Here is an 18,181-nt window from a genome sequence, read left to right as displayed (position 1 = left end):
TCCAAGGTCTGTCCATTTTCTCCTTTACAACATCCAAAGGATTCGACCATTTCTGTCCACACAGGCTGCCCAGGTGCTTGTTCGGTCTCTTGTGATTTCAAGACTCGACTACTGCAACTCTCTGCTGGCAGGTCTTCCCCTGAACGCTATCCGTCCACTGCAAATGATCCAAAACGCAGCTGCACGGCTTGTGTTTAATCAGCCCAAGTTCTCCCACACCACCCTTCACTGGCTACCAGTAGCTGCACGTATCAGATTCAATACACTGATGCTTGCCTACAAGGCCAAAAATGGACCAGCACCATCTTACCTCAGTGACCTCATCACATCTTGCACTGCACCATGCTGTCTGAGATCCTCCAGCACTGCTCGACTGGTACCACTTTCTCTCAGAATGAGAGGTAAGTACACTTCAAAGCTCTTCTCTGTTCTGGCACCAAGGTGGTGGAATGAACTTCCCCTAGATGTCCATACAGCAGAGTCCCTGACTATCTTCAAGTGACGACTGAAGACCTACCTCGTCCTGAAACACTTAAATTAGCACTTCCAAGTTTGTAGAATTCTAGGCTTATATTTATATTAAGTTTGTAATCTGGCGTACCAGTGTAGATTTATTCATTACTAGAGATTTAATGCACTTTTGTACGTCGCTCTGGATAAGGGCGTCTGCTAAATGCCGCAAATTTAAATGTAAATTTGCATCCTGAGTATCCTTAGGCCCCCATGTCTCAGAAAGCACACAGCACTCCAGTGTGCTAAATTTGTCTACCTTATTCCTGTATACTCTACAGGAAAGGCCTAAGATGACTATATTTTTTGAGGAGGCTGAGGTCCTTTAACATCTTAGATGTTTAATGAGACCTTTATGGCCAGTGCGTTCCTGTATGCTGTAGAGAAAAGAAAGGAAGTAAAGCACTTTGTACTTGTCAAATGTACTGGCTGGAACCCCTGACCTTCAGAGCAGTAACCCAGTGCCTTAACCACTGAGCTACCTCAGTGGCACACTGGGGAAGCAGGCTGAGAGAGGCAGAGGCAAACAGATTCAACAGACCTGCCCACAAGAACAGCAAAGTAGTTGGGGAGGAGCTGGACTTTCTGACGATAGTGTCTGAAAGAAAAATTCTGTCCAAAGTACATTCCATCTTGGATAACTCCTCCCACCCACTACATAAAACACTGGTCAGTCTGCCTGACCACTTTTGATAGATCCTGACCACATCAGACCGGGGACATCCCACAAGAGCTGCGGTACTGGAGATGCTTTGACCAGTAGTCTAGGCATCACAATTTGTCAAACTCGTTCAAATCCTTACGCTTGCCCATTTTTCCTGCTTCTAACACATCAACTTTGAGGACTACCATTGCATGTAATGTAGTTCTTCTTGTATTTACCCCTCCTTTTTTAAGAGGCGGAGTGGGGCCCACCATAAATTTGTATCCCCTCAGCAAATGTGCCATTGCTTCTAGCTATTACAGCTCTAGATCTAATGCTACACTGCATTTTTATCTTGCCTTTGCCTTGTTTGCGTCACTCTGTCTGTTCGGTTAATGCCGCATTGCAATGTGTTTGACGGTAAGCTCTGAGGCAGGGCATGTCCAAGGATTTATAAGAGAGAGATTTATTATAGAGAGAGGCTCACCTGAGTCAGAGCTAGATGATGCAACAGGCATGGTTGGTATCTTGAAACTTCTGGGCTTTCTAAGATTAATAGGGACGTAGAGAGAGGAAAGAGAGACAAAGAGGAGAGAAACAAAGAAACACAGAAACAAAGTATTTAATAATAATAATAATAATATGAAAATGTTTTTGTTGACTACTTTCCATATTGTACAGTTTGGATCCTTTAGGGTTTCAAATCAGTGGTTAGTTGAATGGCTGAGTGGGAAAACCCACAAGGCAGGGGAAACGGTAACACAAGAGAGACAATAAAGTATAACACCCTCTCACATGCACATTATCAACTTGTGCTGTTACTATCATGAACAGCAGCTACGCTAATTTCTCTCCACTGCTTCTCTTTCTCTCCCCATCCCGAGGCATCCTGAGGTTGCTCCAGCCCAGTCACGTCCCACCTTACAAAGATTGTGGACCTTTAAAGAAGTGCCGAAGAAATGCCGACCCCGCAAACATCCCGAACCATTTAGAGACGTACCAGTGCCTATTGGATCCCACTTTATGTGGAGTTTTGACATTGGACCTTCTTGAGTGTTTAAAGGCTCTGGCATGGAGAAGCTGGTGTTGAATCTGTGGTGATCACAAATGTTGAGCTATTTTATGAGTTGCTCAGTAGCTCCTAGTTTTATAACCACAAATGATTGTAAAAGACTGTAGAAAGAACATCACTCATAATCTTACACTCCAGTGCTCATGTTAGTTCTCACTCTCCAGTGTACTGTATTGTTTAAAGACTATAATCACAGTCTTGATGTCACCCAAATGAGGATGGTTCCCCTTTTGAGTCTCGTTCCTCTCAAGGTTTCTTCCTCATAACATCAAAGGGAGTTTTTCCTTGCCACAGTCGCCACGGCTGCTCATCAGGGATAAATGCACACCATTCACCTTAACTGGTAATTTCTGTAAAGCTGCTTTGAGACAATGTCTGTTGTGAAAAGCGCAATAAAAATAAACTTGACTTGACTTGACTTGACCCTCTGTGGTAAAAACACAGCTTTACCAAGAAGAATTCTTGGGTTACATGATTGTCTCATGTCAAGTTAAATGTAAATGAGGTAACATGCACTGAGGAGAGAGCAGAACTGTAACGCTAGGATTCGCACTTTTACAGTTTTTCTCAGTTTCTTTGGAGGGTTTCTCAATGCAGAAATAAAATTCATAAAACGACTTGTTCAATGGTCACATGGTAAAACCAATTTCTCATTGCTTAGAACAAATTGAGAATGCTTTGCTACGATCTTTTACTATGTTGCGTCTGCTGTTTCCTACATTATCTGTTGTTTATGTCATGTTGATCAAAGTGTATTATACTGGTTCTCAACTGAATAGTTTTCAAAACACTTATAAAAAAAAAAAGTTTAATAGAAATTCAAGCTTCCCACATTCTGACAACTGGTTTAATCATTTTGCATTTAATGAGCTAATGTTTTGGGGGGGGGGACTATTCAGGTGAGTACCAGGATGAAATATTTTGAACAACATGAACATAAACAATTGATAATGTAGGAAACAGCAGACAAGTGTACACAATCAATTAAACAAACGTACACAAACAAATTTGTTCAAATCGCTGATGTGCACAAGTGACAACGTGATGTGGAGGTTGAACACGTAGTTTTGAGAATTTCATTTCTGATCTGAGAAAAGATCCAAAGCAACTGAGAAAAAACTGTAAGTAGCCTAAAATCCGCTGTTGGAACTTTTAGCTACTGTATATTGTGTATTTCGATCAAGCAATTTTAGCATAATGACAGCTGTGCGGTAATTCTGAGGTAACTAATTCTGATAATGTGGTACAGCAAATTTTTGTTTCACTGTTCCATTCCAGTGGTGGTACCTCATCTAATTTTGTGTGAATGAATCCCCAAAAATCTCCACAAACACAATCTAGTGGAATATCTTTCCAGAATCGTGGAGGTTATAATAACAGGAAATGGAGACTAAATGTGGAATGGGATGTTGTAAAAAAGTAGATACCAATCTTATGGTCAGGTGTTCACAAACTTTTGTCCATCTCCTTCAGACATAATGCTATCCATTGGTCACCTTTGAAATAAATTGAAATGTATAAATGAATAACGCTTAAGTAATTTGAGATTTTTCGCTTACTTTGTGCACAGTAACACCTGACTGGCTCTTTATCGCTGCAGATAATACATAACGCAGGAAGTGTCTTTTTCCGGAAATTGATTTACGGAAAAAACGTCCGGACTGAATGATATCATCCGTAAAAAGACTGAGGCAGTAATCCTATGCGAGCGGAACGAAGTATGGGAGATAAACGGCATTTATGAAACTGTGTACGAGTGAAGTCTCGCTTTAATTTACCGGGCCGGAGATGCGAGTGACCACAAAGGGACACGCGAGTGAAGACAATGCTAAAGCGTTACAGCTGTGCATCGGAGCAGCTTTCAATCAATATCGTGCCTGAGGCTTTCTGAGCGAACGAATCGACCTGCCTGGCCCAAAAATGCAGGGTTTCAGGATGAGAGAGGCTAAACTTCAAACTGGAGCACTGCAGAAATGCCAGGAGTTTTTTGCAGTAACAAATTATAAATGTTGCGGAAATTATTGTAACATTAGCACTGTACTCGGGTGATTGCCGCGATTACGGGGCCCAAGCACCTTTCTGAATTCTATGATTTCTCCTTATAATATTATTATTATTATGCTTTCTAATGAAGTCTTTGGCAAAGACCATCCCACTGTCGAGAGACCTAGAGGCCAAATTCGGACATGTCTCTTGATATGTCAGTCTCTCCTGGTTTCTCTCTCGCTCTTCCTCTTTCTGTCTCTATCTCAGTATCTAGTATCTAGTATCTAGTTCTTTTAGTTCCTCTCTGTTTTAGTCTTTTTCTCAGACTCACTGTCTCTTCCAGTCTGTCTGTCTCTGGTTCAATATTAGCTTCTCCTGTTAGCCTCTCTCTTTTACTGTCTATCTGTCACACCGTTTCAATTTGAATATCTTTCTCTTTCTCAGACTCACTGTCTCTCCTGGTCTCTCTCTCTCTCTCTCTCTCCCTCTCTCTCTTTCTCTCTGTTTCTCCAGATTTAAGACTCAACAACAGATAAATATCAATTCACATAACAGAAATAACAGTCACTCAGAAATAACAATAAACTATAAAAAATAATATACTGTAATATAACTATACTCTCTCTCTTTCTTTCCTATTTTATCTTCTCTCGTTTTTTTCTCTCCCTTCTACTCTCTCTTTTTATTTCAGCATCTCTCATTCCTTCACTCTATCTCTTTTTTCTATGCCTCTTTTACTTTCTCACTCTTTGTTAGTGCTTAATATTTATGTTTTTCTTAGTAATATAATAGGGCAATTGCTTTGTACAAATTTGCCACCAAACAGGAAGTGAAGTCATACCTCAGCATCCATTCAGATGATTAAACGACCTCGGGTTAGGTTTAGTATAAATGATCTTACAATAATCCACAAATTAGACTCTAATATTACTATTTTTAAAAATTAGCTCATGATTTTTTATTGATTCCCTGGAGGCTTTCAAACATGCCTCCAGGGAATCAATATGGTCTAAGCCCTCTGAGGAGTCTTTAAGAGTGTTTAGTATAGGATTGGAATACTGTAATGTGTTAATAACATATTACCCAACATAATTTAGCCAAAGGCAGCAATTTACAGTACCGTACTGTATAAACTTTACTGCCCCTAGGGATTCTTTGGTGGTACTGCAGGGGGTCGGCTAATTATTATTATTATAGCACAAATAATTTTTGGTTAAATAGGTAAAAACTTCAAAGTTACAAATATTTAACAAAAATAACATAATTATTACATTAAAGTTCTATTAAATTTAAAGCTGATATTTATGTAAATGTATAATAGTCCACCTGATAGTAAAAGTAACTTAAAATATAAATTAATATAACTAAAATGATTGGTTTCTATTAATATCACTGGCTATCTTTGACACATTTTGTATCAGGGGTCCCGCTAAATTCAGTATATTCGTCTTGAGGAAACGAGCAATGATGGACCACAATGTCTTTCTTCTGGGTTTCCTCTAATGATAAGGTGCTTCGATCTTGCGTTTTCAGCATGTGACTGTAGCTGCTGGTGATTTCATGCGTTTGTTGTGAAAAGTACAGACGTTTGGACATAGACTGCTCCTTAAACACTCGTCTCTCACACACACACTGTATGGCAAATATACACTTAGCAAAATATATATAATTACACTAAGAGGGAGTATACACACACACACACACAGACACACACACACACACACACACACACACACACACACACACACACAAACAAAAGACATTAATTACAGCTTCACACACACCAGCTTCCTGACTGAAGTGTGAACACACACATATACAGAACCAGACATGCAGATCTGAGTGGAGCTCTGAAACACTGACTATACATCTGACTGCTGGCCTGTGAGACTTGTGGTGTGTGTGTGTGTGTGTGTGTGTGTGTGTGTGTGTGTGTGTGAGAAAAGAGAAGGGTAGATAGATTTAGAGAGAGACCGATGGACAGATTCATTCAGCCACTGAGAAACAGACTTTGCTAAAAACCGCTGATCAGCATATTTCTCCACCCGCATAAAACAATAACAAGCATAACCCTAGATTTGTATTCAGCACAGTAGCAAAATCACCAGGAAATAAAAGAACTGCCTTCCGAAGCGCACCATCAATAGGTAGTAATGATTTCATTCACTTTTTTAATAATAAAGAGGAAAATATCAGGCAAAAAATCCAGACGATTAATATAAATCCAAACTGTATACTGTAGATGGTGCTGTAATTAGAACAATCAATTACAAAGTTTTACTCCTTTTCTAGACAGAATGACTTCATTTCATTTATTTCCTCATCAAAATCATCAACCTGCATTCTCAATCCCTCTCCTACAACTTTCCTAATTAAGAAACCTGACCTCACTCTCACACGTTCACTCGGGTTTGTTGACGGTGGTTTGGTGGGTCGTCTCTTATTCCAGCGCTCCCTCATGTCGGTGTTACCTTCTGGTTCTCCCTTTTAGTTATGCTGCCAGAGTCCCAAATGCACAGTGACATTAACTTTCATACAACATTAAGGACACATAATAATCCATATCCTGGGGATTCATAAAATTATGGAGTAAGAGCAGGAGCTTTAAGGATTTGGATTTGGACTTTAGTTAATGTCAACAGTCTGTTACACTGACTCAGGACTACAGTTTGCTTCTAATCTCCATCACTGCACCCTGCAACATCGTTTATCTGTAATAAATGGACATTTGGTGCCCCCAGATGAGGATGAGGTTCCCTCTTGAGTCTGGTTCCTCTCAAGGTTTCTTCCTTATGCCATAGTATAAGTATAATCATTTTAAATATATTTTGTCTTATGTAAACATTTTTGGATAGCTTTATTTAGCTGACATAAAATATATATATATATATATATATATATATATATATATATATATATATATATATATATATATATTAAAACTGTATTAAGTTCCAGAACGTTTGAGATGTTCCGGTTTCCCCAGCGTATTGGCGTAAAGTCGCATAATGTCACATATAAAATTGAATTGAATTGAATATTCCTGAAGTGCCCTAAACACTCAACATCCACAATCATCCTCACGCCGTCCTAAGAATAGCCTCCTGCTCTCCCACAGGTCCACTTCCTCATTACATCACAGGGAAAACGACTGTATCCAAGACAACCGTAACAGCCCCCTCCCTCCTCTTTCTGCCTCCACCCCATCCACTTTCTTCTCCCTCATTTTGCCATGGCAACTAAAGAAAGGGCATCAAATAATTATAAGTCAGCATTATTATTTAACAGCAGAGGGGTTACACTGATCCTGCGTGCATTAAAGTCCTGCTTTGTTCAGTTAATCCGACGTGAACAGAGATTGTTCCGTAATTAATCATCCGTCTGATATTGTGCTCGTCATACTCAATTTCGACACCTGACACGGATACGTTGGAAAATGCGAATAGATTCAGGTACCTTAATGCTAATTATGACCCTGATTTGGTCCTGCAGGCTGCAGCTGGATTAATTATTTGCTCGTACTCATAAATATTAATGAGAAGAAAGTGTCACTAAGGAACGTCAGCGTCAAGCTTTGCTGCTCTGCTGTGGAAAGATACTCGCCACACACACACACACACACACACACACACACACACACACACACACACAGCTTCGAGTTAATTCAACCCTTGTGCATCAATTAGCCTCTGCTTCTGTGGGTCAGACGAGGAGAGAATGTAGAAGTTCGCTGATTTGAATCTGTTCTGCACACAGATTCATGTCGGAAATAAGAAGACAAAATTTCCCGAGTCAGGTTTATCCACAACTAAAAAAAGCATACCCATAAGGCACACTGCATTCAAAAGAGCGCTTACAGAGCACTCCAACTCTGGCACTAATTACTCATTTTCTCTCAGATCATGGTGGTTTCCAGGGAAACGACCCCAGAGGTAAAGGGTGGGGGTAATGATTATGAACAGAAGGGGCAAGGAGAGACGTGGAAAGACTGGCACACACTTTTATGTTGTTCAGATATCTCACTGAGGTAATATAAATAAATTTGATATTATGTGACTAATAAAAAAAATTTACTTGACGTGACGTGACATACAATAAAAACTTTATCTGAGTGACTAATTTAAAAAACCTTATTATGACTAACAATTTTGCCTGACATCATTAATAAGAAACTTTACTTGATGTCAACAATAAAAAATTTACTTGACGTGACTACCAATAAAAACTTTACTTGGCATCACTGATAAAAAACGTTGTGAATAAGAATGTAAATGTACCTGAATTGACTAATTAAAAAAAACTTTACGACAGGTGACTATTAAAACAACTTTTTTTGACATGACTAATAAAAATTTAGTCGACCTGACTAACAATAACAAATTTTCTTGATGTGATTAATAAAAACTTTACTTGAAGTGACTAACAATAAAAACTTTAATTGAAGTGACTAACAATAAAACCTTTACTTGAAGTGACTAAAAATAAACACTTTACTTTAAGTGACTAAGAATAAAAACTTTACCTGAAGTGACTAACAATAAAAACTTTACCTGAAGTGACTAACAATAAAAACTTTACTTGAAGTGACTAACAATAAAACCGTTACTTTAAGTGACTAAAAATAAACACTTTACTTTAAGTGACTAACAATAAACACTTTACCTGAAATGACTAACAATAAAAACTTTACTTGAAGTGACTAACAATAAAAACTTTACCTGAAATGACTAACAATAAAAACTTTACTTAAAGTGACTAACAATAAAAACTTTGCTTGACATGACTAACGATAGAAACTTTACTGGAGGTGACAAACAATAAAAACTTCACATCCCTGATAAAATAAATTGACGTGACTACTGTGAACTTTACTTGACGTGACTAAGAATAAAAAATGTACCCTATGTGACTAATAAAAGCTTTACTTGACATAACTAATAAAAAAAAACTTCAATTGATGTGACTAATAAAACAACTTTACTTGACGTCATTAATAATAAACAACTTTTTTTAATAATACAACTTTTCATGACATGACTAGTAAAAAACTTGTACTTGTTACTACAAATAACAATGAATTTTTTAGAAAATTCCAAAAAAATCAAAGGTGAATTATAAAAATGCTTTTACCAGCTTAAATTATGCTAAAACACTTAAATGACATGACAGAAGTTTATTTAATATTATTTTACTTATCTACAAGACTCCACAGGAACACAAAGCTAGGCAAAAATGTGTGGTATTCTTTCCATTTCAAATTCATTAGAGGTTCTTAAATTCTGCTCTTATTTTTTTTATTTGCTTTGCTCTAATAAAATTTGTAAAATGTATAAATGCTTTCTGTGATTAAATGTGAAAAATAGGAAAAGGAAAAATACTTATTATATATAAAATATATTTAAAAAAAAAAAAAAGAAAAAAAAGAGTGCTCAAGTCCATTTGGTGTAAATTAGCTTATCTGAACTGTGGTGTTTCAAACGATGAAAACCTCATCCTGTACATCCAACCACACACACTCAGTTCTGTCTTTACTTTTCTTATAATTGACAAGAATGCATTTCCTGGCAAAAAAAATGGTTATTTGTACAAAATTCAACACCATACAACGCAATTCTCCTTTGCGATACGAGCGTTTTGATATGTCACACGCATGTTCCTCATTATTTTTCGATCAAGGCCAAGGTCAACGACGTCACATGATGTCACGTGGAGTCACTTGGCCTCCCTTGACGTCACCATACTACCCAGCATATCAACCCTCCCTACCATGTTGAGTGTTAAGATATGTCGCATGCTCTGCGATTTTACGCCTTTGGTTGGTTAACGAGCACGTGATGTCACGCCGAGTCACGTGAGGTTGACACGGGTCCGGGAAAAACAACTCTTTACACTTTATTCGGAGGTCCGTTTTGTGTCTCGAGGGTTTCTCTAAAGGAGATTTTTTATTTCTTGTCACCTCTGGACCAGGTTACATCAACATCATCAACATCTGGATTTAGCCTGATTTGTGGCTAAAACATGGATATATTGAATGCAACAACAACAAATAAATCACCACACACATCTGGTGTGTTATTAGGGAGTGAATATGAGCAGTGCATAGTATTTATATAGAAAACTGGTATAAATATGGAAAGATCAGGGTATCAGGGTATTTTCTGGGAATATGGCGCTCATGAAACAGGCTCTGTAATCGCCTAGACAACAGGCCACGCCCCCTGACAACCACAGCTCGTCTCTAAGCGCATCCCTGGATGTCCCTATGTTTTGCCCCAATGGAGGTTATTTATTCCGGAAACGATATTAATTGTGTTCGATAATACATTCATTGTAAATCATTATAAATCCTCTCTAAAAGAAACCTACCCTTATTGCTGCTCCTCTCCAGTATGAGATTTAAATGCTGGATAATCTGGCAGGTCGGAGATTTTTTTCCCCTCAGTTCCTTCTAGAAATCCTTCCTGATCCGTGGAATAAATCTTCAAAATACACAATTCGATGTTTAGAACCAGATCGCAGCTGATATTATAGGATGAATGAGACTCCCAATCGGCTGCCTCTGAATCCGGAGTGATCCATTCGGTCAGCGCGCTGCTGGGCTCTTAAAGCAGAAACGCACACAAAAGTGGGGCCCACCACCGCAACCCCTGCCGCGCTTAAATGCGTTGCTGTTTTAAGCGCCAGGAAACGCGCGCAGGTTCAGGAGCAGTCAGTTTAACGAGTTTGCGTTTTTTGACCCCAGAAATAATCTGAAAATCCTCCTTTTATTATATTTTAATTATCAAAATTAAGTTCCCACACATTTTAAATTGCAATTGTTTCATTTGCATTTCATTATATTATTGCGTCCTGAATGTTTAATCGTGTTTCAACATCCGGGGACATGTGGACATGTGGACATCTCAATGAACTATAACGACATCTCCATGACATCACCATGAGTTATGATGTCATCTGAATGAATAATGATGGCATCTTAGAGACATCACCATGAGTTATGACGTCTCTAAGAGTTTTGATTACATCTCCATGGCATTAGCATGAATTTTGATGACATCTCAGGGAATTATCCTAAAATGATGACATCTCCAAGAGTTTTGATGACATCTCCTTAATGTATGATGACATCTCTGTGATGTATCCAAAGGTTAAGACATCTCCGTGAGTTTTGATGACATCTCCAATGCGTCTACATGAATTTTGATGACATCTCAGTGAAATTTCCAAAAATGATGACATCTCCATGAGTTTTGATGACATCTCCTTAATATATGATGACATCTCCATGACGTCTCCATGAGTTTTGATGACATCTCCGTGACGTCTTTGTGAGTTATGACATCTTCATGAGTTTTGATGACATCTCAGTGAAATCATCAAAAATGATGATATCTTAACAAGTTTTAGTGACAATTCCTTAAGGTATGATGACATTTCCATGAGGTCTCAATGAGTTATGGCATCTCCATGAGTTTTGATGACATTAAAACAACAAGGACGTGAGGTTTGAGGCTACTGTAGACATGAAGGGAATTTTAGCTATCGACGATGAATCGACACCTGGGAAATGACTTGATGCTACATTTACCACCAATAATCAATCATAATAAATTTGGCGTTTGAATGTAGCTTTTTGAACACATCAAACACTATTATTATTCATGAAGCCATTCAACACGGGTGTCACGTACAGTATTTATAACCCAGGTGGCATACTGGTGTTGGCTCGGTCTCAACCCTTCATCAGCCATCCGGTGGGGGTTCCAATGTTGGCCGACAAATTGTTAGCCACGTTTAAGCCCACCATGCCAACTCTGGCCCAACAATACACAATCCACTGGATCAAAATGAGACCAATAGATTTTCAGCAGCAACTTCACCTTGCCAACCATTGTTTTAAAACGTGTTCCTTTGCCAACAGTCACCAAAAATAGTCGTCAAAGTGTTGCTCAGGTAACAGTCTTTCAGCTGTTCACCTGTGTTCCCCATGTTCATGGACCTGGTCCAAAGGTAAGAAAGTTACCAGAAAAAAAAGAAAACTGTAAAGATGTGCATTCTGGGTACTGTGTCGACCTCACATGGCATCACGTGCTTGTTAACCCGGCCAAAGACGTGAAATCCTAAACTCACGACTCCAGCAACGTGGACATGTGACATATCAAAGCGCTCAACATGGTACGGAGGGTTGATTGCTAAGTAATATGGTGACGTCAGCTGACATCACGTGGCATCTTTGACCTAAGCCTTGATCAAAACTAGGAACGAGGAACGTGCGTGTGTGACGTATCAAAGCGCTCGTCTGACAGAGGAGAATTGCTCAACAGTGAAAATGAAGCTTGTCATGGACCTTGGTATTGATGAAATTAATGGAGAGCATGCATTTGTGATGCATCAAAGCTTTTATTTTAATTCACAGCACATCAGCAGCTCATTCAATACTGACGCTTATGTGGTCAAATGAAGGTGAAACTCTAGATGCCTACAACTGCTTGGTTTCGTTCAGCCGAACCTCTTAACTAAATGTATTGGTTCTTTATTCACCGATCAGGTTTAACATTATGACATTAGAACATTCTGAGTGGTGAGGTGAAGAACACTGATGATCTTCATCATGGCACCTGTTAGTGGTTGGATTTATTTATTAGACAGCAGGTGAACATTTGTCCCCAAAGTTGATGTTAGAAGAAGCAAAAATGGGATTTGATCATGTTTGACCAATTGTGACTTCTAGATGACTGAGTCAGAGCATCTCCAAAACTGCAGCTCTTGTGGGATGTTCCTGGTCTGCAGTGGTCAGAATCTATCAAAAGTGCTCAGAGGAAGGAACAGGGTGGGCGGCCGAGGCTCATTGAGGCACGTGTGGAGCGAAGGCTGGTCCGTGTGGTTCTGATCCAACAGATGAGCTCCTGTAGCTCAAACTGCTGAAGAAGGGGGACCAACACAATATTAAGCAGGTGGTCATAAATTTGTTACAACCAAACCACCCTGCAATGTTCTGGGTATGTTGGTTATTGGTTCCTCAAAAATATTCAAATGTAAAATCATTTAGGACAATATTAGAGGAATTTGTTAATGGAGTCTCATCAGACAAAACAATAATAATTCATAATCAATACATCAATACATACACAATACATCCAGTTCAAGGCATTAACACTAGCCTCTGGAATGCTAATTTGAGATTTGTGTCATTACTTGGCAACTTTAGTCATATTTTGTCTTTTTTTGAGTAGTTTTTCACTTTAATTGAAAGAAATGTGGACTTTTTACACAGTTTTGTCTTAAGGATTTTTATGCTAACTGTGAGTCTGACTGGAAAGTTCATGCTAACATCCATGTTTTTTTGGTGTTTAGCAACAAAGGAGAGCAAAATGGCACCCAACACCTACAACTACTTGCTTTCACATATATTATATAGACAATGTATAAATACAGTGGTGGTTAAATCCCCAGTAGCACATTTCTAAAAATGATTATCACACAAAACTGTGGACTAAAGTAATAAAAACCGCTAAATACTGCCATCTTGTTGCAAAAGAGTGTAAATGCACTCAATCATTTGTTATTCAATTAAGCAACAGTGAATCTTCTAGATACGATTCATTGGATTTGTCACGTGACATCCTATAGATGGTTTGTGTGTGTGTGTGTGTGTGTGTGTGTGTGTGTGTGTGTGTGTGTGTGTGTGCTCGCTCAAGGAAGAGGTCCTTTTTAACGTTTAGTCATTGTTTATTATTCGCAATCGGGTGAGTAACAAATTATTTACAATTGTCGCTTCACAGAAAACTTTTAAACAGACAGAAAGAGACGCAGAGAAAAGAAGAAAGTGACAGAGAAAGAGAGAGAGAGAGAGAGAGAGAGATACATGTGCCAATATTTTTGATGCTGCTTTGGCTGTTTGGTTTTTCCTCCAGAGAGACGGGGAGAGAGAGAGAGTGAGGGAACGGGCTGAAGGATGGATGAAGTGATGATAAACGAGGAGGGCAGGAACGCAGGAACGCAATGAGACACAACGACTACCAGCCCAAACCGTCATCCATTCTGTCCATTCTGGAAGAGAACAGTGTAAGAGAGTCAGAGTGGATGTGTGTGTGTGTGTGTGTGTGTGTGTGTGTGTGTGTGTGTGTAAAGTAGAAAGAGAGGAAGAGAAAGTGACTGATAATCAGAGAAGTTTTCTGTCTTACCGCGGCCTCGCATCCTGTTCATCATCACCGAAGAGCAACTCAGCCATCTCTACCTCCGGAGAAGATCTCTTCCCATACCTGAGAGAGAGAGAGAGAGAGAGAGAGAGAGAGAGAGAAGATAAAGAAAGGAAAAACAAAATAAAAGCAGAGCAATAAGAGCAAGATATTAAGGCAGAAAGAAAGAAAAAAGAAAGAAGGGGAATGAATAAAAAGATCAAAGTTATCAAAGAATGAGAAAATAATGATAATTAAGTGCTTTACATGTTACAGAGCATAAAACCCCCCCATTGGTAAATAACTGTGTGTGTGTGTGTGTGTGTGTGTGTGTGTGTGTGTGTGTGTGTGTGTGTGATAAATGTGACAAGTTAAAGCCACTTAATCACTGCTGTTTAGAGCGGTGTGAAGAGTAACCAGGCTGACACACACACACACACACACACACACTCCATGCCCTCACCGTGCACAAACACACACACACACACACACACACACACACTCCATGCCCTCACCGTGCACAAACACACACACACACACACACACACACACACACACACTCCATGCCCTCACTGTGCACACACACACACACACACACACACACACACTCCATGCCTCACTGCACAAACACACACACACACACACACACACACACACACACACACACACTCCATGCCTCACGTGCACAAACACACACACACACACACACACACACACACACTCCATGCCTCACCATGCACAAACACACACACACACACACACACTCCATGCCCTCACCGTGCGCACACACACACACACACACACACACACACACACACTCCATACCTCACTGTGCACACACACACACACACACACAATGCCCTCACTGTGCCCAAAAACACATACACACAAAAACACACACACTCCATGCCTTTACTGTGCACAAACACCACACACACCGCAAACTACACATTCACACTTGTTGACAACACTGCACAGTCTTCACTCACACACACACACACACACACACACACACACACACACACACACTCTTTCTTCACACGATTTGAAACACTGCAGTGCTGTGAAATTCTCGAATCTGGTGCTGATTGGGTTTCTGTGATCAGGTTTCTCTGAAGCTTCACCTCTGCCTGGTGATCAGGTTGATGTAGTGGCGCAGTGCTGTATGGTACTTGGCCAGTTCCTCGGGTCCTGCGTCTCCCGCCGGTGGTTCGGGTTTGGGCGGGTACGCCTCGGCCACACACACCAGGACGCACAGCACCATGGCAACGGGCGCCAACCAGGACCTCATCGTATCAGCTGAGTCTGAGGGGAACACATGGAGATCATAACAAGGTCAAACACTGACAGAGTGTGTGTGTCTTACATTAGTGCATTATCAGCATAAAGGAGGCAGAAAAAAGAGAGAGATATAGAAGAGAGACGAAAGAAGGAAGAAAGAACGAAAGAAAGAAAGAAGAAAGAAAGAAAGAAAGAAAGAAAGAAAGAAAGAAAGAAAAGGAGTACATGGGAAGAGATGGAGAGAAAGAAATAGGAAAAATACAGAAAGGGAGAAGAAGGAAAGAGGAAGAGAAAAATAACGAAAGAATGAACGAAATTTGGAAGGGTTGGAGAGAAAGGAAAGAAAGAATAAAAGCAGAGATTTCAGATTTCATTTGTTTTTTTGTTTTTTATAAAGGATGTAATGATGGAGCAGATGTTGCAGATGTTTGGGAGCAAATCGTCTCTGCGTTTGTCAGTGACGACCACATCACTCTGGCTTTTCGTTTTTGTGTGAAAGAAATCACTCTTGTCTTTTCACTCGTTTATCGTTAGTGTCGTTCATTCACACGAACAACCAGTACATGCTGTGAAAAAGAAGTCAACTGGGAATCAAAAGAGTCAAATGATTCGTGAAGTGAGTCAAATGACAACACAGACACTTTTTTATAAAGAAACGAGACGCCATTCGCCAAACGCGATCGATTTCTAAATCGTTATCGCATCGAGTGACTAATTTACTGATTTATAACAATAAAACTAAACGCTTAAAAAAGATTTGTGTTCAGTTTGTTACATTTAAATTTGTCCCGAAATTTTTTATATAATTTTTTATTAAAAAAATCAAAGATTAAAAGCATTTTTAAGGTTGAAAAAGCTTAAAAGCTATTTCAAAGAGAGCTATTAAAATATAATATAAATAACTACATTTTGTTTAAAAAAAAAATTTATATAAAAAAATATATATATAGCACTGACACTGGAGACTCCTTCCTTTACTGCTGCATATAGAGGAAAATCCTCCGTGTGAAAAAGGTGTAGAAAGAACAAAGAAAGAAAGAGAAAAAGAACAACCCGAGAGACCGAAACTGAGAATGGAGAAATAGATAGAAATTAAAAATAAAATGAAAAGGGTGAGGAGATAGAAAAGAGGCAATCGATAAGTAAATGAAAGATAGAGGAGGATTGTAAAAGCAAGACAGTAATGGAGAAAGAAAGAAAGAAAGAAAGAAAGAAAGAAAGAAAGAAAGAAAGAAAGAAAGAAAGAAAGAAAGAAAGAAAGAACAACTGAGATACAGATATTGAGAATGGAGAGATAGAATGAAATGAAAAAAAGCATGAGAAGGAAAAAACAAATGAAAAGAAGTTAATAAAAGGTGGAGGAGGGGATAGTAAAAGCAAGAAAGAAAGAAGGAAAGAAAGAAAGAAAGAAAGAAAGAAAGAAAGAAAATTAACAGACAAAAATGTATTCAAGAAAGAAAGCGAGAGAGAGGGAGAGAGAGGGAAATGGAGATGGAGTGACAGCACAGAGATAAAGACGGAGGAAGAGAAGAGAATTCTTCACTTACTGTGTTGTGGATGTGGAGAGTCGGAGCAGAAGTGCAGCTTCAGGCGTCGCTCTCGTTTTTCTTGTGATCTCGAAAGCCACTGCTTATATACAGGCAAGGAGGAAGGGAGGAGGTGGGGAGGGAGGGAACGAGGGAACAATTCGCTCTCATCACTTTCACTTTTCAGCCTCGAAGTCAGCAAGAAGGAGGGCAAAAACTAATGCTGAGGCTTTTCCAACACAATAAGAATTAAATGGCTTCTGTAGAGCTTCAGAATAAAAATAAAAAAATAAAGTAAACAAACAAATAAATTAATCAATTAAAATAAGTTAAATAAAAATTTACATAATGAAAATCTTTTTTTTTTTTTGAAGCAGAGCAGGAAATAAGAAAAACATTTATTTTTATTTATTTGTTTGTTTATTTGTTTATATTATTTATTATTTTTTAATTAATACATTTTTTTCATTCAAAATCAAAGATGATACAAAAGATTTACATTTTAACCGTGTAAAAAAATAGCAAGTGTAGATTGTTTTTATTAAAAACATTTTTTTTAAGGAACATCACATAATTAAAAAATATATACATTTCATTTCTAATAATGCATAAAATAAAATGTCATTTATTTAGAAAATATGATTTTCTTGGTTAAGTCGTGTCTACAAAGTGGTAATTCTTTTTAAAAATAAAGTTGTTTTGTCTGTTTATCACAATCCGATTGCTCAGGAATAATTTTTTTTTTTTTTTTAAATATATTTAAAGAAGAATTTGCTTCCAATGCGGTTAAAAAAATTCACTAACACTAATCAATAAAAAAGTAACAATAAATATATACAGTATATTGATTAAAATAATACACTTCATCTAATATAAAAATAATGTAAACATACAAAATGTTTTTAAATTTTCCTAAAAAACAAAACAAAACATGGTTTTAAAAAAAATAATAATAATTTTAGATAAATATTGTAATTTGTGGACA

At 38.3% G+C, this 18,181-nt stretch overlaps 1 protein-coding gene across 1 annotated transcript; it reads right to left on the bottom strand.

The window, feature by feature from the left end:
* Window positions 1-13,919: 13,919 nt before the first annotated feature.
* pyyb (peptide YYb) lies at window positions 13,920-17,370 on the bottom strand. Its single transcript, XM_046854153.1, has 4 exons — window positions 17,218-17,370; window positions 15,514-15,694; window positions 14,396-14,473; window positions 13,920-14,261 (listed from the first exon to the last, which is right to left on the bottom strand). The coding sequence occupies exons 2-4, from the start codon at window positions 15,678-15,680 to the stop codon at window positions 14,228-14,230; spliced, it is 279 nt and encodes a 92-aa protein (XP_046710109.1). The 5' UTR covers window positions 15,681-15,694; window positions 17,218-17,370; the 3' UTR covers window positions 13,920-14,227.
* Window positions 17,371-18,181: the final 811 nt, after the last annotated feature.

The sequence above is a fragment of the Silurus meridionalis genome, chromosome 7 (genome assembly GCF_014805685.1).
Source record: "Silurus meridionalis isolate SWU-2019-XX chromosome 7, ASM1480568v1, whole genome shotgun sequence".
In the NCBI taxonomy this organism is placed as follows: Eukaryota; Metazoa; Chordata; class Actinopteri; order Siluriformes; family Siluridae; genus Silurus; species Silurus meridionalis.
This window is presented reverse-complemented; position numbering and strand designations above follow the sequence as displayed.